A 22,850-nucleotide genomic window follows, 5' to 3' on the forward strand; every position below is an offset into this window, starting at 1 on the left:
GTTGTATGTCACTACCACATGTGCCAGAACCACGCATGCCTTAACAACGTGGTCGGAACCACGACCGCATCTTTACCACGCATGTCTTTGGCAGTTATGCTTTTACAATGGATTTTGTTGTAAAAGCATGCTTAGTAAAGGAATATGCGGTAATGTCATGTGTGGTTGTGATATACAACCCCCTTCTTAACAAAAAAATAACAACCCGACCCCCCCACCTACCCTGAGGACTAAAACTACCCCAACCCTTAAAAAAGTCCTCCCCAAAACCTGACCCCAGCCCCTCCCTGCCATAAGCCCTAAAATCCTTCCCCTGTAAAAAAATGACCCTAACACCCACCCAAAACCCTGGCCCCTGTTATTAAAAAAAACCTTCCCCACCCCTAAAAGCTAAGTTACCCCGACTACCTCCACCCGCCCTTAGCCCTAAAGCCTTACCCCGCTCTAAACCCCCACTTCTGAAACCTGGTCACAGACCCTCGCAGCCCTTAGCCCTAAAACCAGGTCCCCTGTACAAAAAAACTGCCCCAACACTCCCTAACACCCTGGCCCCAGTTATAAAAAAAAACTACCCGACCCCATTACCTGCCCTGAGCCCTAAAACCTTCCCTCTCACCCAAAAAACTAAATTACCACAACACCTTTACCGGCCCTAAGCCCTAAAACCTTCCCCCACCTTTAAATACCCCCAAAACCTGGCCCCAGACGCTCTCCGCCCTGAGCCCTAAAGCCCTGCCACTGTAAAAAAAAACTACCCCGACCCCCCACCCACCCTAAGCCCTAAATACACCCCACCCCAAAAAACTTACCCCAAAACCCTGCCCCAGCCCCACTTACCTCACCACGTCCTTCCTGCTCCGCCCATCCGTACCACTAGACTGCTCTCTGCCTAACCACGCATATGCGTGGTTGAGGCAGACATGCAGCCAGTCGTGGTTAAGGCATGCATTGTTCCACCTGCATGATAAACGTACGTGTGGCTTAGCCCGCGTTGTTTAGGCTGTTCCCCCTCTCAGACAATAGTGACTCATCTACAGTCATCAATCTGTAGCAGGGAGCCCCATCATGCCAGTGGCACCTATTTGGACCATGTGAGTCAAACCTGATGGCTAACCTCTGGGTCTCACTCTCACTATTCGTGGTTCACTACTCTCACAGAGTGGCATATCTGGGTCTGGCATGACTTTAGGAGCCTGGCACCCCTCCCAGACTGTACCAGAGAGGAGCGTTATAACAATAAAAAACTACTATCAACTCAGGTCACCTCAGCCCCAATGTGGAACTCTTTATATGTTAGATTGCCTTGTGATCCTTCCAGTTCTCCCCACATCTCTGGCATACTGAAAGAGAATAACATCAAACCACCTGGCACATTCTCTTCATGATGTCAAAGGAGGCTAGGTCACATGATCCAATTCACCATGTAAGCAGCACCACAGGTCCTGTCTTGTTCAGTTTGCATGAATTTCATCAAAGCAGTCCAGTGCCTCATAACCGGAAGGCTTCACTTCCCTTCAATTTGGATATTTTCCATTACTGTGATGTTGTGTGGGAGATAAATGTGCCCTAATAGCATGGCTTGGGGGCCTCCTGTGTTTGGTGTAATGGTTTCTCATTCTGCATTGTTGACTGCTACTTTGGATGCTCTTGCGTGAGGTCACCTACTGTAGTGTTTACTCCTGTCAGAAGATCTGCTGTCACTGCCGTCCAGAAAGGGTTAATAGGCTCATTTTGTCAAGATGCTTCCCATTATTTACATGTTTTGTTGAAAGGAGTTACTGCTGGCTCTGGTGCCCATGCCAACTTTGTTTTTCTTATGGGATGCTTAGCAGTTGCTAATTGTGTTTGGGACGCCTTTATATAGGTGGAATACTTCCAGGCTTTTCACTCTAGTTGGCCATGTTTATGTGCAGGAAAAGCATCAGTCCCCATGAGAGCATCATGGAAATACATGATTATGCACAATTATGTACACTTGTGCTACCAGTCACTGGCGGCATACTATCATCACATCAGCACCCTCGTCTTCTGGGTATGGATAATGATGATTTGTGTTTTTTAGCTTCACAGTCTAGCTACATGTATTGATTGCCATGAACTTAGCAAATTTGTTCCTTCCTGCTCCTCAATGGGGGATTACAACTGAGATAGTACCAGTTCCACGCAGAGGGCTCATGTCTCCGATACAGTGTCTAATAGAAATTTAAGCACTCCTCCATACATTCTTTACATCACAATGCAGAACTCTGAGCTGTTGGTTCTTCGTGTCATGATAAGAGTACATGCCCTGACAATCTCTATCCCATTACTATTTTGCTGTGTATCGTAGAGTCTCCCAATGTGTCAGCAGGGTTTGACTGACTTGTTGCCCTTGCACCTGTCCCATTTCCTTTGGAAGTACCCTCCTGGGCATCTCTGTATTTACTTCTTTTCTGATCAACTCATCCGTCATCACTTACCAGTGCAGTTTTCACTGTGAGAGCATGGGTTGAGCAGTGACATAATGTGTGAAAGAACAGTGGTTCAGTAGCCTATAATAAGGAATTACTGTAGAGTGCTAGAGACAGGTCATCGCCTTCTTGTGATAGGCCGAACTCCTGCAAGGACCTACCAATTTAATTCACAAAGGCAAGCTGGCTTCTTTGATGAATGGTAGCTTGGATCATGCATCAAGTCCTATCACAGAGACGAAAAACATTATAAAATATTACATGTGCTTAACAACTTTCCAAACAGCAACTCATTTAAGAAATAAAAACCTAAAATGTTTACACAAACTAAGCTGACAAGACCACAAATTGATAAGAGCTACATCCCAAAAATGTAGAGGATTGGATGTAGCATTGAAGATTGTAAGAAAAATAAAGGTTGCAATGTGGAGAAAGCATTAGAAATAAAGCTTTCGATGTTATGGCACCTTCAAGAAATGTTCTCAAGTTTTCAGGACTGGCTCCTGAGATTCCAAGCTACTTCTTCCAGATATATGGTTGTTCCCACCAATCCACCCTTCCTCTAGACCCACAATCCACCCTGGCTCTCCTTTTATCCTGCATCTCCAAAAGGAGATTGGTGCCACTAGTTCTAAAGCAAAATGCTGGGAGCAAATATTCAGGGAAAGTCAATTATCAGGAGTAGGCAGGAAGCGATCGTTCAGTGCAGCAGGTAAGACATCTTGATTCTCTTAATGTCCAAGGATATTCTCCTAGAGTGGGGGAAGAAAGGACATTGCAAATGTGAAAGCACATCAAATGGGAGAGGTGGAAGAGGTATGAAATTAGAAGGATTCTGAGTTGCTCCACGTATACTGAATTTTATCGCAAAAACAGCCTTTCTGTCACTTGGATCTTGAATTCTTTGTTCACGGTTCAAACCGTATTCTTACTTTTCCTTTCAATACCTTTATCACACTAGGGGGGTTATTCTAACTTTGGAGGAGTGTTAATCCGTCCCAAAAGTGACGGTAAAGTGACGGATATACCACCAGCCGTATTACGAGTTCCATAGGATATAATGGACTCGTAATACGGCTGGTGGTAAATCCGTCACTTTTCCGTCACTTTTGGGACGGATTAACACCTCCTCCAAAGTTAGAATAACCCCCTAGGTGTCAAGCCTCATAATTAGACTTCTCTTTACCAGGGATGAGATGGGCCTATCCTTAAAACCCTAATATTAATAGTGGTTCTGTTACACGGTTCCTAGGAGAACAGAACTTCAGGACAAGGGGACTGAGTCTATCTACACCATCATGACCCAATTCCTAGCTAGCTCACAGTGCCACACCTGAACCCTAACCTTCCCAGGGTAACAGTGATTACAGTAACCTCAAACATAACACTTTCACTCCAAAGAAAGTCTCAGAAACAAATTTTACCCTTTTAATGTTTACTTATGCATACCCAGGGTAATCACAAGAAAGATAAATAAATGATTTTTTCGAACATTTATTGAAACAATTGTAGTCTTGCATAGAGAGAATGAACTGTGATTATTAGGCAGATGAAACAAATTATTGTAACCAGTGTTACTAACATGGTAAAAAAAATAACAGTCCTATCATGGTAGTCTTAGATCTATAGCTTCCTACCTAGCACTATCTACAATTTGAGAGCATAGCGGGTGTACCCTTTGCATGTGCCCTATCTAGGAGGATAGCCTAAGACCCCCATACCTAAAGAGCTGAGCCAGGGTGCCGGTCTAGAGTGAAGTTGGTAATCCTTCTTTGCAACATGGAAGATCAGCATCAGCAGAACTGCATGTTGGACACAGGATTTGTACCGGGGCAGTAGTGGCCGGAGTGCTCCTCTGAACCCCCCCGGTGCAGTGCACTGTTCATATAATCAAAGCCACACTATGTTCAATGCACAGCTCTGATGCGATGATATGTCTAGTTGTTAGAAGCTGTCTCTGAATGAGCAACACAAGCACTAGAATATCTTGTTCTATGTTCCTAGCCTTGAACATAGTGTACAGATAACATGTTGAGAAAGGCTACCTAAAAACTAGCAGTATGTGCAATGTATTTTTGGAATAATATTGTGCAAGCATTAAATGTGAGAAATTGCATTGCTAAACGTGATGTCAGCCTAAAACATGCAAAATGTAAATTATACAACTAAGCTAAGTTGGAGAACCAGAATGGGCCATGGAAGCCCTCACAACAGTTCTGTCCTTTTTTTTACATCTATTTTTTTGGGCCAAACTGTTAACATTGTATGTGGTAAGTACCATGATTTTATTACAGTCTCCACCCACAAAAGATTACAATTTATTATAGATATGTTTAATTATTATCCTCAATGTTAGAAATGGGGTCTTTGGTTGACAGTCAGGTTACCCCAAGCAAGGACCATCACTCTAGTCAGGGTAAAAGAGAATCACTCTCAGCTAACCCCTGCTTACCCCCTTGGTAACTTGGAAGAGCAGTAGGCCTAACTTCAGAGTGCTAGATGTAAAGTATTTTTACCCACACGCACAGTAACTTAATGAAAACACTACAAAATAACACAACACATGTTTAGAAAAATAGAAAATATTTATCTAAACAAAACAAGACTAACATGACAAAAATCCACAATACACAAGTCAAGTTATCAATTAAAAAGCAAAAAGAGTCTTTATGTAGTTTAAAACACACACTAACATTGTTAGCATGAAAATGTACCTTGGGTGCGTCAAAAATAACAGAGCACGGGCGAGTGTGCATCAAAAAGGGCTTGTGATGCGCTGATTTCACTCACTCACGAGACCGTGCGTCGTTTCTCCTTTTTTTGGTTCGGGCGCATCGTTTCTTCTCTACGCAGGAGAGCGATGCGTCGATACTGTTAGCACTCTCGGGTCTCAAGGCCTTGCATTGTTTTTACACACCCAGCGGTGTTTGCGTCGGAAATCCAGCTGCACGATGATCCGAAAACCATGCAGCGCGGGTTGCGATCTCACCAGCCTCTGTCAGCGATGCTGCACTTCATTTCTCCAGCTCCGTGCGTTGATTCTTCGGTCACATTGCAGGCGAGCATCGATTTTCAGCCGTGAAGCCAGCGGCGTGACGATTTTCCAGCCGCAGATCGGAGTCGCGTTGATCTTTTCCCCGCACAACGTTCTGTGCGTGGATTTCTTCCTCTTAGGCTGCAAGCTTCTCCTTTCAGGGTCCCAGGAACTGGATGGGCACCACAGGGCAGAGTAGGAGTCTCTCCAGAGACTCCAGGTGCTGGCAGAGAGAAGTCTTTGCTGTCCCAGAGACTTTAAACAACAGGAGGCAAGCTGTAAATCAAGCCCTTGGAGATTTCTTCTCAAGATGGAAGGCATACAAAGTCCAGTCTTTGCCCTCTTACTCTGGCAGAAGCAGCAACTTCAGGATAGCTACACAAAGCACAGACACAGGGAGGGCAGCTCTTATTCCTCAGCTCTTCAGCTCTTCTCCAGGCAGAGGTTCCTCTTGGTTTCTGGAAGTGATCTAAAATCTGTGGTTTTGGGTGCCCTTCTTATACCCAGTTGCCCCTTTGAAGTAGGCCTACTTCAAAATAAAGTCTCTCTTGAATGTGAAATCCTGCCTTGCCCAGGACAGGCCCAGGACACTCACCAGTGGGTTGGAGACTGCATTGTGTGAGGACAGGCACATCCATTTCAGGTGTACGTGACCACTCCTCCCCCCCCTCCTAGCACAGATGGCTCATCAGGAAATGCAGACTACACCCCAGCTCCCTTTGTGTCACTGTGTAGTGTGAGGTGCAACCAGCCCAACTGTCAAACTGATCCAGACAGGGAATCCACAAACAGGCAGAGTCACAGAAATGGTATAAACAAGAAAATGCTCTCTTTCTAAAAGTGGCATTTTCAAACACACAATCTCAAAATCAACTTTACTAAAAGATGTATTTTTAAATTGTGAGCTCAGAGACCCCAAACTCCACATGCCCATCCGCTCCCAAAGGGAATCTACACTTTAATCAGATTTAAAGGTAGCCCCCATGTTAACCTATGAGAGGGACAGGCCTTGCAACAGTGAAAAACGAATTTAGCAATATTTCACTGTCAGGACATATAAAACACATTACTATATGTCCAACCTTAACCATACACTGCACCCAGTCCTTTGGGCTACCTAGGGCCTACCTTAGGGGTGTCTGACATGTAAGAAAAGGGAAGGTTTAGGCCTGGCAAGTGGGTATACTTGCCAAGTCGAATTTACAGTTAAAACTGCACACACAGACACTGCAGTGGCAGGTTTGAGACATGGTTACAGAGCTACTTATGTGGGTGGCACAACCAGTGCTGCAGGCCCACTAGTAGCATTTGATTTACAGGCCCTGGGCACCTCTAGTGCACTGTACTAGGGGCTTACGAATAAATCAAATATGCAATCCATGGATAAGACAATTGTATACATTTTTTGTAAAGGAACTCTTGCACTTTAACACTGGTTAGCAGTGGTAAAGTGCCCAGAGTAACACAAACTGCAAAATCAGAGTCCAGCACACATCAACAACCTGGGAAACAGAAGCAAAAAGTTAAGGGAGACCACACCAAGGATGAAAAGTCAAACACTCAATGTATTTCATTGCTGTGATATCATGTTTCTGCTTATGTCATTGCCTCTTAGGTCAAAAGCATTCTTCAGGACAAAAAGGGACCTATATTATGATTCCTTTCCAACTACTTCTATTAGTGCTGTGTGTAATAAAGGAAAAATGATCCTAGTGCTCGCAACTTTAACATAAAGACATATAACTTCAATGCTAGCGTTTGAAGTGCACAATTAGAAGTAGATTAAAAGATACATGTTCATCTAAGCTTGCACATTAATATGTTATTTTTTAGTGTGATGTGTGTTGCTAATGCTGTAGTGGATGTTGTAATGTACTGTCTGTTCTGCTGAATAGATTTCTTTTCGAAATAGAAAGGCTCTCCAAAGCACCGCACGATTTATTTTTTCACATTAATCAATACCTACTCAAATAATTAAACTGGTGCATGGTCAGCGCTGTATGTGTGCACACTTTTGAATCACATATTTTGATGCACTTAAACGATAGATGGCTAGTGACCTTGAGGGCACAAGTAGATCACACTCAATGTAGTGTGTGCACTGGATCAGACAGGAGAAGGTTAATTAATTAACAAAGAGACTGGAGGGCTGCTTTGTGGATGGTACAATAGCAACAGGAACAAGCATCCATCTTGTGTGTGTAGGTCTGGTGCCCTCCAGCACTTGAACTTTAAAAGCTGTCAAGTTCCGCCTGCCGCATCAGTGCTGAAGATGATAACCTTTTTATTTATACATAGATCCATTGTGCTGTTTTTGAACCATAGGTACAATAAGTAGAAAGCCAGTATATTGCTATGAATTATAGAACAGAAATAGATCATGATTGAAACAGCACCTTTAACAATCCAAGTGTGCCTTCTGTTTATGATTCTACAGAGCTCGGGTTGAGGATTCTTGTTTATGTGCTAAGCAAATAAATACGGGATTGCAGTATATAATATGGTGGGGCAATGAAAGACTAAATAAAAAATATTAATATATGTAACAGTGAAATTCAAGATATCCGCTTTAGGCCAGCATGTGTAATTTTAATTTTGGTCATACTCACTTATTCATATGAGTGTACACACACACTCTCTTGTTGGTTTACTGCCTTCACATACCCCCTCTTATCCTAGCTAATCAGACCAGACATTGAAATATTGTAGGAGGCTGGCCTGGTTTGTAGTGGGTACCCAGGTACTTACACCCTATACCAGGTCCAGTTATCCCTTATTAGTGAAATGTAGCCGGTGTTCTTGCAGCTTAGGCTGTCTAGAGGTAGCTGTAGCTTAGCAGCCTAGGCTGAACTAGGAGACATGCAAAGCTCCTGCAATACCACTATAGTTACACAGTACTTATACACAATAAAAGACAATACTCAGTGTTACCAAAAACAAAGGTAATTTATTTTAGTGACACAAGGCCAAAAATATCTTAGAGGCAATACTCCTTGTGGAGGTAAGTATTATACACAATAAATACACTAGAAACCAACATCAGGTAAGAAAATAGACATAAAATAGTGCAAACAGTAGAAAATACAATAGAATGCAATAGGCCTAGAGGCAACGCAAACCATATACTAAGAAAGTGGAATGCGAATCACGGATTCCCTCCTAGGCAAGTGTAGTGTGTAAAGGGGTGCTGGGAGTGTAAGAAAACACCAAAGGTAAGTAAAATATCCCACCCCAGAGCCCAGGAAAGTAGGAGTAAAATACTGCAAGTTTCCTCGGACACACTACAAGTCACAGAAATGGTATAAGCAAGAAAATGCTCACTTTCTAAAAGTGGCATTTTCAAACACACAATCTCAAAATCAACTTTACTAAAAGATGTATTTTTAAATTGTGAGCTCAGAGAACCCAAACTCCACATATCCATCCGCTCCCAAAGGGAATCTACATTTTAATCAGATTTAAAGGTAGCCCCCATGTTAACCCATGAGAGGGACAGGCCTTGCAACAGTGAAAAACGAATTTAGCAATATTTCACTGTCAGGACATATAAAACACATTACTATATGTCCTACTTTAACCATACACTGCACCCAGCCCTTGGGGCTACCTAGGGCCTACCTTAGGGGTGCCTTACATGTAAGAAAAGGGAAGGTTTAGGCCTGGCAAGTGGGTACACTTGCCAAGTCGAATTCACAGTTAAAACTGCACACACAGGCACTGCAATGGCAGGCTGACATGATTACAGAGCTACTTATGTGGGTGGCACAACCAGTGTTGCAGGCCCACTATTAGCATTTGATTTACAGGCCCTGGCACCTCTAGTGTACTTTACTAGGGACTTACTAGTAAATCAAATATGCCAATCATGGATAAGCCAATTACATACACATTTTGTAAAGGAGCACTTGCACTTTAGCACTGGTTAGCAGTGGTAACGTGCCCAGAGTAACAAAAACAGCAAAATCAGAGTCCAGCACACATCAACAACCTGGGGAACAGAGGCAAAAAGTTAAGGGAGACCACACACAGGATGAAAAGTCTAACAACAACACAACACAGGACACCGCAATAAGGCACTGACACAAAATAACACAGCAGCAAAAAAATGCAAGTGTGTTGTGTTACATTTTTTTGTGTTTTTGTGATCTGATGTTGAATTGTGGTAATGCTTCCCATGCTGTTATACCTATTGAGATTAAGAAAATCACAATTTTGGCCCACAGAAAGCTAAATAGAGCAATCTGGTATGTGCAACGACTTTTTGAAAGAGGAGGCTGAGCTCTACTGAATTTTCAACTTTACTGCTGGGCCACCTTTTGCAGAAGGTTTACGAAATTAATTAACAAATTAAAGAACACCTTGATATTTATCGTGACAATATTGGACCACCCTCCTTGTTTGCATCTTGTGTCTAGTTGATCGTAAGCACCACCCAAAACATACCCGGTATAGATGTCTTAGAGAGTTAAGATCTGTTTGTCTAGAGATTGCTACTTTCTGAAAATACCCACGCTGCATGGATACATCTTACTTACACGACTTCTAGGTGGCTAAATACACCTACAGATAAACACTGCCTAGAACAACGTTTTATTTATAGACCAATTATTCGACAAGGACTTTCTTGAATCTTTTCAAAACTTAAAAGAAGAATTAAAATTGAATACAAAATAATTTTCCTTTATCTCCTGATTGGAGCATTTGTATTGGAAAAACACCAGCCCAAGCAGGTAGACTGCCCTCCCAAACTTTATACCACGCTCCTGGAGCGAGCGCCTTTAACGATAGCAAGACATTATGAAATACTAATGGATTCCACTACAGTGGTGTAATGAAAATTGAGTCAACTGCAAATAACATGGAGGGGGGGTCCCACTGGACTCACTCAGGCCAGGTACTGTGGTGAGGGAGTCCTCTGGCGCTCTGGAGTGCTGAACAATGCAAACACTCACCCCCAGTCACAGATCTGGGTTTAATCCATGACTGGGGGTGAGTGGTTGAAAAGTTTCAGCACTCTGTCCATCACCCTTTTGTGTTGCTAAAGTTGCCCTAAGTGGGAAGGGTATGCCCAGACGTGGGTCCTGTGCTCATTGTGCCTCTGGATTCAAGCTAGCCTGGCTGATGAAGAGTGATACCCTAAAACCAGTCCCAGGATGCTTGTTTCCGGTCCAGGGAGGGCCTGGCTTGGCAGTTCAGGCTGGACTGTTCATATGAGAAACAGGGTCAAGCCTGATTTGCATATAGTTAGATCCAAACTTGGGTGGCATGGTGAGCAAAAGAACAATAGATTAAACCCAGATCTATGACTGGGGGTGAGTGGTTGAAAAGCTTCAGCACTCCGTCCATCATCCTTTTGTGTTGCTAAAGTTGCCCTAAGTGGGAAGGGTATGCCCAGATGTGGGTCCCTTGCTCACTGTGACAATGGATTCAAGCTAGCCTGGCTGATGAAGGGTGATACCCTGAAACCGGTCCCAGGATGCTTGTTTTTGGTCCAGGGAAGACTTGGCCTGGCAGGTTTGGGCTGGACTTTACACATGGGGAACAGGGTCAAGACTGATTTGCATATGGCTGGATCCAAACTGGGGTGGCATGGTGAGCAAAAGAATGATGGATTAAACCCAGATCTGTGACTGGGGGTGAGTGGTTGAAATGTTTCAGCACTCCGTCCATCATCGTTTTGCATTATTAACTTTGACAGGGCCTTTACTAAGATGGGATTGAACAGCAAGGTTTTCAATCCTTTTGTTTTTCTTGCCAGTTTGGTGGGCAGGCTGCAATTAGCTTGATTATGGACAAGCCGAACAGTACCAGATTATGCTATGCCTCTTGGTTCCTAGAAGTCCTAAAGTAAATCATTTTGAAAAACCCAGTAACATGGCTATACCTTTGCTGAGATTTAAGAATGTAAGGGGTTATGTACAGATGGGGAGCGTAGTTGGCTTCTCCCTTTAATTATTTCTTCTGCAAGTACACTTTGCATGTCACAAAGATTTGCAAGTCAAGGGCAAACAACAGTCACTCCTGTGTTTTTTTCATGGTAATGATTATAATGAACTATCTTTTTTGATGCAGAGCTGGCTAAAATTTAGACAAATTTATGACGTGGGGTCATCGATTTATATGCTGATTTCTAGTCTATATGTGTATGTAGTTTTTGCTGGATGCCTCTGCCAGAGGGAGAAAAAAATCATGTGTGGTGCCTTTTAATCCACATTGCTTCAGTGGCCTTTTGGGTACTCGTGGCTGTGAGGTCTCCGTGGTTTGATGGAGGAGAAGATGAAAATCATTTGTCTTAGACCGACCTCCAGCAACTTGAACCTTGCTGATGTGCCTGTCCATGAAAGGAAACATAACTTAACATGATGATGCGTGAGATTTCTTCCTGTGACTGCACGGCCAAACCTTTTTGTGTGATGCCAAACCTCTTAGCATGCTGTAATCATGTTTAGAGAATCACTAAAATTCTTAGTGTATGAGATGACACTGTATTTGATTTCTGCTAAATAAAGTTGACATATGTGGCTCTCCCCCAGGAAAGTGACAGTAGTATTTGTTAATGTGCCCTTCGCTTCGACGTGGAACCACCATGAAAACCCATTGGTCCGCATAACTCTATCTTCTGGGCATGCTACGAACTGTTAATTATGAGCGCGACTCTTCTAGGTGGAGAGCTGCAAAAATGTACTGATTAGACACTAAGGCCCATACTTATACTCTTTTAGCGCCGCATTTGTGCCCTTTTTTGACGCAAAAGCGGCGCAAACGTGCAAAATTGGGGGCCTGATTTACACTTTTTTAGTGCCGCATTTGCGTCATTTATTGACCCAAAAGCGGCGCAAACTGACAAAATATAATTGAATTTTGTAGGTTTGTGCCGCTTTAGCGCCCAAAAATTATGCAAATGCAGCACAAAAAAAGTATAAATCAGGCCCCTTATTGTATTTTGTAAGTTTGCGACACTTTTGCGTCAAAAAATGACATAAATGCAGCGCTATATAAATAGTATGAATATGGGCCTAATTAATCTTTTTTATTGTATATCGCTCTCTCCAGTGGGAGAGCTGCTAAATATTTCTTATTTCTTGATCTTGATTTTGCTGTTAAAATGTTGCAAAAAGTTGTTTGTGTGAATTAATTAAATGCCCTGTGGCAGACGCAAGGGAAGTTGTTAGTAAGTTCCTGTGAGCTGTTCATCACGTACGGTTGAATGACATATTGGGTACTTGGAATTTCAGCTTCAGACACATCATGAAGATTGTTTATTACCCCACCACCAACAATATCATTTGTGCTCCACTACCAGATCGATTATTAAAAACATCATCGCCCAACATAGGTTCTCAGCTGCAATGTGTAACCTGCCTTCCACTAGAAAGCAGATTATTCTTTGATTCAGACTTATGTAAACTAGGCATCCTCTTGGAATATTTGTGCAAACATATCGGCCCTGCAATTCCCTCCAGAGATAAGGTGATTCAAATGTAGTATGTGAGCTACAGCTAGGCTTCTCCTTGTGTCAGGACCAAATAGCACAAGCAGAACTAAAATGGAAAATAATTTGAAATTGGCACAGGGATGGCCAATGATTCTGACCGTAACACAGGCAAGTAATGTTCACTACTGTTGGAAATAACCCTTTATGCAGGGTTATCCACAAACGTTTTGCCTCTGATCTACTGTTTTTGACTATGTGCTGCATTTATTTTTTGCTGGCTTTAGGACTGCTGACCAGTGCTGAAGTGCAAGTGCTCTCTGTCTAAATTCTATTGGTGGTTGGTTTATCCATGAATGACATATTTGATTTACTAGTAAATTCCTAGTATTGTCCAGCATGTGTGCCCAGGGCCTGTAAATCAAATGGTACTAGTGGGCCTGCAGCACTGATTGTGCCACCTACTCAGTAGACCTGTAAACATGACTCATACTTGCCACTGCAGTGTCTATGTTTGCTGTTTTAAACTGCCAATTCGACTTGGCAAGTGCACCCACTTGCAGGCCCAAAACGTCCCTTTTACTACGTGTACGTCTCCTCTAAGGTTGGCCCAAAGCAGCCCCCTGGGCAGGGAGCTGTGTATTTAAAAGGTAGGGCATGCACTGGTGTGTTTTATATGTCCTGATAGTGAAATACTGTTAAATTCGGTTTTCACAGCCTATTTCTCCCATAGGGTAACATGGGAATTGCCTTGTAATTTCCTATTGGGAGCAGATAGAGATATGAAGCTTGGGGTCCCTGAACTCACAATTTGAAAATACATCTTTTGGTGAATTTGGCTTTCAAATTGTAAGTTTTAAAATGCTACTTTTAGAAAGTGGGAATGTTCTGGCTCAACCAGTCTGTACCTCTGCCTGTCTGTGGAATACATGTATGAGTCAGGATGACAGTTGGGCTGTTTGTGTATACACTCTATACAGTCACATAAAGGGAGCCTAGTTGTGCCCTGCATATACTGATGGGTCTTCCTGGGCTAGAGTGGAGGGAGGAGCTGATACTTGCACATGAATAGGACTGTGCCTGTCCTTACACAAAGCAGTCTCCAACCCCCTGGAGTGTGTCTTGGGCCAGGGCCAGAAAGGCAGGGTCTGGTGCACTACAAAGACTTTACTTTGAAGTTTGAAGACAGAAATGGCTATCAGTAGAAGACCTCAGACCCCACAAAGTTAGATCCTTCTAGAATGAGGATATTCTGGCAGGAAGAAGAGCTGAATGCTGTAGGAGGGACCGCCACTCTGCCTGTTGCGTTGCTGTGCTGGCCTGCTACTTGCTGCTTCTGTCCTAGGAGTGAAAGGACTGGTTTTTGTTTTCAACATCCTTCTTCCAAAGGTCCTCCAAGGGCTTGAACTGAGCTTGCCTCCTGTTAAGAAGTCTTAGGGACATCACATACTTCATCTGCCAGCACCTGGGCTCTCTTGCTGAGAGTCCTGCCCTGCCAAGTGGTGCCAAATCCAGTTCCTTGGCCCTTGGGAGTGAGTTCTGGTGGAACTAAGAAGAAACCAAGTACATTGATTCCAGAGCAACTTTGGAACAACACTGCTGTCTGATTCCGTGCTGCTGCCTGCACCAAAACCATGGTCCCCGCCGAGTGCTGTGACTGACAGCAAAGGCTCAGTGCCTCCACAGCGCCTCTGAATTCCTGCCACAGTGTGAGTCCCAAGTGCCATGTCACCAATGCCTGTGACACCTGACTCCACTGCAGCACCTGTGGCCCCTCGGTGTGATCGCGACACCGCAAAGTCGACGCCTCGCATCTTGACCTGCTGGATTCATTGACCCCATGGGTCAGAAGATACTGACGCCTCACCACTGACGCTGTAGCACCACCCCTGCAACCATGAGGAACAGACACCTCACCTCCCCTGTCTAGCAGTAAGGAACCGAACCGAATACCGGAAGCAGTAAGGAACCAACGCCACACCAGCTCCAGAGACGCTTCACCTCTCAGACTCTGTGTAATGTCTTTGTTTCCTCATTTTACAAGGTACTATACCTGGTGTATGTGTGATTCCATGTCCCGCCTGCACTCCCTCGCAAGTGGCGTCAGACCGCTGTGAATGACTCCGTCAAGATGTCATGATAGCCCCAGTTGGAGCTATTGTGCTTTTTAAGCATTTTACTAAGATTCAATCTTTGAAAAATGTTATCTTTACTTGTGTATGTAGGATTTATGTTCTTTTGGTTTTATTATACTCAGATAAATATTGGCTGTTTTGCTAAGCTGTGGGGAGTCCTTTTGTAGTGTTTTCACTGTGTTTCTATGTTTGTACAAATACTTTACACATTGCCTCTGAGATAAGCCTGACTGCTTGTGCCAAGGGGATGAGCAGGGGTGATCATAGCTGTGTGGCTCCCTTACACTGACTAGAGTGTGGGGCCCTACTTGGACAGGGTGCAAAACACTGCCAACTAGAGACCCCATCTCTACCAACTACAGAGCAGCATCATGTGATCCCCTTTGGCATATGCCTTGAAAATATACACATACTCTGTCTGCAGTGTACTGAGTCCCAAAGGGATGTTTGTGTTACAGTTCCATGTGCTACAGGGTTTCCAGTTGTTTGTGTCACGAAGAGGAAAGGATTAGTGTTGGACCTGGCCCTTTTTGTGGGTTCATCCCCAGACTTTTTGCCTCCTTCCTCCTATTTTTCTGATCTCTTTCTGTTGGCTCTAGGACTCTGAGCACTTTATCACTGCTGATCAGTGCAAAGGTTCAGGTGCTCTCCCTTCTAAAGTTGGTATGATTGGCTTACACCTAATTGGCATACTTAATTTACCTGTAAGACCCTTGAGCAGTGGTATCTCTATACCCAGGACCTGTAAATTAAATGCTACTATTGGGCCTGCAGCGCTGTGCGCGCCACCCACAGAAGTAGCCTTTCAAACCTGTCTCAGGCCTGCTTGCGCAGAGCCTGTGTGCGCAGTTTTCTGCCACAGGGCCCTAGCAATCAAATTTACTTGCCAGGCCCAGAACTCCCCTTTTACTACATGTAAATCACCCCTAAGGTAGGCCCTAGTTAGCCTTATGGGCAGGGTGCTATGTATGTAGAAAGCAGAATATGTGCCTGGTTCCGTGGCCTGTCCTGGTAGTGACAAACAGCATATTTGGTTTCTCACTGCTGTGAGTGCTGCCTTATCATAGGATTGCATTGGAAGTGCCCTGCTTTATGTCTAGGGGGTATTGTCTGATTCATGAGGGGTAGCGTAGGGATGTTTGGAGTGTTAGTGATTTTGGTGAGAAATGCTGCTTACTGGTGTAGGTGGATCTTTTATTATTACAGAAATGCCACTTCTAGAAAGTGAGCATTTCTATGTGCTTATGACTCTAGGCCCATATTTATACTTTTTTAGCGCTGCATTTGCGCCGCTTTTTGATGCAAAAACGGCGCAAACTTACAAAATACAATGGTATTTTGCAAGTTTGCGATGTTTTTGCGTTAAAAAATGACGCAAACGCGGCGCTGAAAAAGTATAAATATCGTCCCTAGTGTTTTGCAGCTTTGCTCCAATCCACGTCTGGATAGAGTGACAGTTGGGCTTTGTGCATACTTTTCAGACAGCCTGTACACAGGGAAGGTGGCGGTGTCACAGAGGTGCATCTACCTATTGAATGGTCTTTCTGGACTGAGAGAAGGGGAGGCGGGGCACACATGCATTTGTAAAGGCTGTGCCCTGGCCTCACACAAAGGGCTCGTTTTCCTCAGCTGATGTCTGAAGCCTGAGCTAGAGGAGAGTGGAGCCAGTTGTAACTGGATGGAACCCCCTCTCCCCATCTTTGTTAACCTTGTGCAAAACTCAGTATAAGTACAAGTGGTTTTCCCCATGAAAATGAGACACTGAAGAGACACTGAAACACTTGAAACGTACTTGGAACTGGACACAGCATGCTGCTGGAGAGACTCACCAGGAACCGCCTTGGACTGCTGCTGCTGTGCTGACCTGTGACCTGCTGGGTCATTTGGCGGAACTGACACTATCTGCATCCCCTTTGTGCTGGCCTGTTGCTGGCCCCTAACACCCTGTGCTCCATCCCTGAGTCCAGGGGCTGGGTGCCGTAGCCCCTGACCCCTGCAGTTGCCTGTTTGAAGCGCATGAGGAGAGCTTCATTTTTATTACCTAGTGCCTTGAGAGTGTCTTTTTGCTATCTGCTGAAGCACCTGGAAAGTGCTTTCCTTTTGGGAACTCTAGCACCTTGAGAGCGCCTGCTGTTTGTCCTTTAAGCACTTTGAATGCGCTTCCTCTTCTGCCTTGCCATTGGGAAATCATCGCCACAACCCAGGCGTTTAAAAACCCAAGCGTGTCAAAAGTGCGCCGTGTCCTGTGCCCCCATAGCACTGCAAAGTGAAGATTGGAGCGAGCGTGCTCCTATCGGTGCCCCCGGGGCAAAGCGCACTGCAAGGTGCACCCCCAGGGCACCAGTGGACCCTTCCTTTGGTCCCAGAGTGTCCACAGGGCAGCAGGAAGGCTCGCGTACGAGATCGGTGCGGGCGAGCCAGCCAGTGCAGGACGGACAGGGAGGTGGCCTCATCAGAGGCCCCCTGCTCCACCGAGGACCCAGTGACTGTTGGCAGGACGAGCGGGGAGGAGGCCTCATTAGAATCTCTCTGCCCCACCAGGCCCCCATCTTTGTACAGAGGTCGCGGGTAGGGAGAAAGCCTCTTTGGACGCCCCCTGCACTGCTGGGCCCCTTTCTATCGTTGTTCTGCTCCCCCTGGGAGGGACAGCCGTGGTCCCGGGAAGGCCGCAGGGACTGTGGTCACCCCAGTTTGGGAACAGGCCCCTGTACAAGAACAGACGGGGTGCGTGCCACCCCCCAATCATAAATGCTGCCTTCGTTTTAGCGCTGAGGAGCACTTGGGGCCACCTTTCCTTTGTGGCACTTCGAGGTGCCGTCATCAGAAAGACATTTATGTGGCAACATGTTTGTTGTGGGCATTTAGGCTGATATGTTTCTGTGCATGACTTGCCATATATTTTTCTGATATTCTTTTCTGGGCATTTTTATGGCTTGCCATGTGTTCTCCAATGTTCTAATGTTCCTGGTATGGGCATTTGTGAGGATCTGGTGACATGTGCAATATTGTAGTAATGTTTTTCCTGACTACTGCTTATGTTGCAGAATAATCAGTAATGTGTGTTATATGTGACTACTGCTGGTCTCTGCAGAGTAACAGTACCGTGTAATGTTATGACAACTGCTTGGGTAGCAGGGTATTACTGACATGTTGTGTTTGGTCTAATGATGTTGTGTACAATACAGTTTATTTTGATCTAACTTGATGTTGTGTTTCCTTTGTGGTGGGGATAGTGTGTCACATGTGTTGTGTGTGTTGTGCAAACGCTTTACACATTGCCTCTGGGATAGGCCTGACTGCTCGTGCCAGGCTACCAAGGGAGTGAGCAGGGGTTATCTTGGGTGTGTAACTCCCTTGCCCTGACTAGAGTGAGTGAGTTTTGCCTGGCTTAGGTGCATACCCTAGCCAACCAGAAAGCCCACTTTTAACAATTAGATATGGGATATCTTTAATTTGGTGATGAGCATGTCCAGATGCTATCTACCGTTCGTGTCAGTGCTACTCTTGCAAGCCCCTCTCCAGTACATTGTTCAGTTTCATAGATATGTTTTTATGTTCTCCGTACATTCAACAACAGTCGTAACTGTTGCTGGTTTGGTTTCACAAATTATCATTGTCAAGGAAAATGTCATTATACACTGTGGGCCATATTCACAGAAGTAAATTTGTACATGTACATCTACCCCACACCTAGTTATAGGGCTACAGTTTTTTGCTATTCGCCATGTCTGTGTAGATTTACACCTATGTGTAGACCTACATCTCTCCACTTCCTCTCCTTACTTCGGGGGGTGGAGACGTAAGACTGGATTTTCAAGTGGAAAGTTACTAATAGTAACTGTTTACAATAAGGAAGAGATCTCCACCACTGGGGCTTAATAAAACCTTGATCATGAATGTGTTAGTAAGTGTAGTAACCTTGATGCGTTTGCTATTTAGCAAGGTGAACATGATTAAAAACACATCATTGCTTGAGTGGTGCCCTAAATGGGAAGGAACAGAAGACTATGTAGACAGCAGCGTGGCCCTACAGTGTAGAGGAGATAAATGTGTATACATCTTTGAGCTACGAATCAGGGATAGCTAAAATATGTGGTTGCATCTAGATGGTTTAAATGTGTTAACATTGTGAAGGCTTCTGATGTGGCATTGTGAGCTGGTCTTTCTCAAAATGCTTTTCTATGAACTAACGTCCCACTGATGGTTCACTTGTATCTTCTTTTGCAGACCGGACGATGTTTTGCTAAGGAGAACCCATGATGAAAATGTCCTCATGCACTGTTTCCTCTGGCCCTTTGTCACCTTTCTGGTAGGAGTCCTCATCGTGGCCCTGACCATCTGTGCAAAGAGCTTGGCTGTGAAAGCTGAAGCCATCCAGAAGAGGAAGTTTTCCTAAGAGACAACAGAGCTGAAGACTGAAGAGAGAGAAAAATGACCACTCCTAAAGAAAACGCCCTGAGGCTGGTCACTGGATAATTATTACCACTTCCTATAATCCTCACCATCAATCTGAGCTGGCTGCCTCTGTCCAGGGCTTTTTGCAGAGGACATTTTCAACAACTGGACTTGATTGTTGCTGTTTCCCAAAGGTACATAATTGATTTTCCACAAAATGACAAAATCTGCACCAAAAAATACCAAGAGCTTGCGACGTTTCAAGAAAAAGACTGAAAAAATACAACTACAGAACTCCAGTATTAATGAATAAAGTATTTCCTTTTTAGCTTGTAATTTAGAAGATTAAGTAAGAGGCTGCGGTGCGTTTCTCATTAAAGAGTGATTTTTTTCACTTATTCCCATGGGTGTTATTTGATTTGCTCAATGATCCTGTTCTTGGCACACTTAGCCACAATAATTGTAAGCATGACCTACAGAGGTGCTTGCATGCCTAAATACCAAGGTCAATGATATCAACCTACTTATCTATTGACTCCATGACCTCAAGTACAAACATATAGTGAAGGTAAACAACATGAACGAATGTAGATTTAGGGGCTACTTTAGAGTTTGATGGATGGGTTAGTCTGTCACAAACTTGACAAAAATTATTCAGTCTTATTCCAAGTGCATTATATCCAATTACACTTGTAATCCGGTGGAAAGGATATTCTTTACATTTGTGAGGGAGAAACCTGTTCGCTGAACTCTAAATCTGGCGCTTAATATGGTAACGCCACATTAACTTAATTTTACAATGTATCAGTAGCCGATATTGTAGTGGTGAAATATATTCAGGTCACTATTAAAACGTTGATGTTACGGTGGAACATTACAGGGGTTGGAGGCGTGTAATCACCTGTATGGTAAATCATGGTGTGCATGATCAGATTTTTATTTTAAAAAACTGCTTTGATCTCTATCAGCGTATCAATGAGATGTGAGCACTCAGAGAAGAAGGTGCTTTTCCTTACAAACACTTTCATCTGATTGACTAATGAAAAATGCTTAGACTGCGGGGTAGAATTATTCTTTGAAATTATATTAGTTTTAGTGTTTCTTTTTTAATGTGCTACAATCTCTGAATCTCGAGGGCGACAATGAAATATGGAGTTGCAACTGGCTCAGTAGCATGTAGCAGTAGTGTCCATGTTGTAATATTTGTGGGTCTACCACTGGGTGATGGTGTTATAATTTTGGAATGGCCCCGGTAAGCGCCAAGTATGGTAGATGATCTAGGTCTTGGTCAGGGCTAATATTTCCCTGGATGAGGTCCAGGCACATTTTCCCATAAAATCAATTGGCAAAAGCTATCAATGTGATAACGTCCTGTAAAGCATAAGGGTAGCATGTTGTAAAGCATAAGGGCAGCATGTTGAAGCATGACCAAATTACCGACCAATCTTAGGCGTCTGAATGGAATTATGGTCATGCTACTTTATGGTAAGTATTGGTATGTTGCAGGAAGTTTAGAACACTGAGATGGCATCAATTCCATTTTTATTTTGAATCTTTAGCATAATGTGATTCTCCTTCTGAAGACATTGGGGGTGATTCTGATCGCCCGCCTCGCGGGAACCGCCATATGGCCGCTCCGCGGTCGAAAGACCGTGGAGGCCATTCAGGCTTTCCCACTGGGCTGGCGGGCGACCGCTAGGAGGCCGCCCGCCAGCCCAGCTGGAAACCCCAACCCACGAGGAAGCCGGCTCCGAATGGAGCCGGCGGAGTGGGTATGTGCAACGGGTGCAGTTTGCACCCGTCGCGTATTTCAGTGTCTGCATTGCAGACACTGAAATACACCGTGGGGCCCTCTTACGGGGGCCCCTGCAGTGCCCATGCCATTGGCATGGGCACTGCAGGGGCCCCCAGGGGCCCCGCGGCACCCCCTACCGCCATCCTGTTCCTGGCGGGAGACCCGCCAGGAACAGGATGGCGGTAGGGGGTGTCAGAATCCCCATGTCGGCGGAGCGCGCTCCGCCGCCATGGAGGATTCCCCCGAGCAGCGGAAAGTCGGCGGGAGACCGACGACTTTCCGCTTCTGACCGCGGCTGAACCGCCGCAGTCAGAATACTCGTGGGAGCACCGCCAGCCTGTTGGCGGTGCTCCCGTGGTCGGTGGCCCTGGCGGCCACCGGCCGCCAGGGTCAGAATGACCCCCATTGTCTTCAGCGTTTGCATTGGTTTGTTTCCAGGTTACTGTAAAACGTTTTATGGACAGCCCTGGAGAAAGTCTACAAACAGCCAGAATGATTACATTTCTTCAGTTAACTGAGCATGGAGGCATGACGTATACATATTTGCATCAGTGTGAGAAGTGGGGCAGTATTCATTTGCATCTTTCCAAAGCAGCTTTGAATCTTGGAGACGTGGGGGGCATTCAAGGAATACTTTGTGGTCTGGAGTTCCAACCTAGAGGCGTTTGGAGGTAGAAAGTGTGTCACTGGGTGTAACCAGAAGATTATGTTTAGTTGATCCTAGATTATATGTGTGTGTGTAATGTGATAGGATGTCATGGAGGCAGTTAGTGGCAATGTAATTTAGCACCTTGAAGACAAGTGTCAGCAACTTGTAGAGTGTCTTCTTTTTAACAAACATCCAACCAGCTTGATGGTGGTCAGAAGAGTTGGTAGTGTGTCTAGCAGACTGCACAGAGATCTGACGGCAAGGTTTTTGACACTGTTGAGTCAGGAAACGCAATATTGTGGTAAATCCACTAGTAGATACTACAAATGCACTTACAAATTAAAATAATATTGTAATTCTGCTCATTGTTTGAAGCTCAATGTTTGAAGCAGATAAGAGCTAATCTAAACACTGCTTACTTTTCATTTCTTTTGTGCCACGAGGTTAAGATGTGGCACTTGACATTTCTCTTTTAGCTTAGCAAACTTCAGGTATAGGTCGTTCTTCTATGCCGAAATCTATTTTCTGAAACCATCTAAAAGTGAAAGAAGGGCTTAAAAAATGTTCTACAACTACTGAAATGTTCTGACGCACACGTTTCTGTTTTAATGAAATTGTAGAATGTGGGATGCTCTGAGACTCACGCCATCTTCAGTCTGGGACCTGATTCAGACGTTTCTACTCAGAATTTCGATTGGGAGATATCTGGCACACCTGAGATTTGCACCCCTGTCAAAAGTAATTTGCACCAGAGAAAACGCGGACCTCCCCAGACCATGTTTGAGATTTTTCTATGCAAATATGTCACATACATACACACCCACGTGTGTCATGATAATTCTGCAGGCTGTTCCTGGTATGTTACAGTGTAAATCTTTTTGAACATGGTGAAAGGCATGGCGTGGGCATTATCTAATTTGTTCCAGGTTAAGGGCCTGATTATGACCTTGGCGGATGGGA

The 22,850-nt window shown here is 44.4% G+C and overlaps 1 protein-coding gene across 1 annotated transcript in view; it reads left to right on the top strand.

Annotated features, from left to right (window-relative positions):
• Positions 1 to 19,838, top strand: part of KCNMB4 (potassium calcium-activated channel subfamily M regulatory beta subunit 4) — a 117,239-nt gene extending 97,401 nt beyond the window's left edge. The window contains exon 3 of the mRNA XM_069230052.1: positions 19,279 to 19,838. Within this exon, the coding sequence (XP_069086153.1) occupies positions 19,279 to 19,447 (169 nt within the window). The 3' untranslated portion in view covers positions 19,448 to 19,838. The remainder of the gene's footprint in view (positions 1 to 19,278) is intronic.
• The last annotated feature ends 3,012 nt before the right edge of the window (positions 19,839 to 22,850 follow it).

The sequence above is a fragment of the Pleurodeles waltl genome, chromosome 4_1 (genome assembly GCF_031143425.1).
Source record: "Pleurodeles waltl isolate 20211129_DDA chromosome 4_1, aPleWal1.hap1.20221129, whole genome shotgun sequence".
Taxonomy (NCBI): domain Eukaryota; kingdom Metazoa; phylum Chordata; class Amphibia; order Caudata; family Salamandridae; genus Pleurodeles; species Pleurodeles waltl.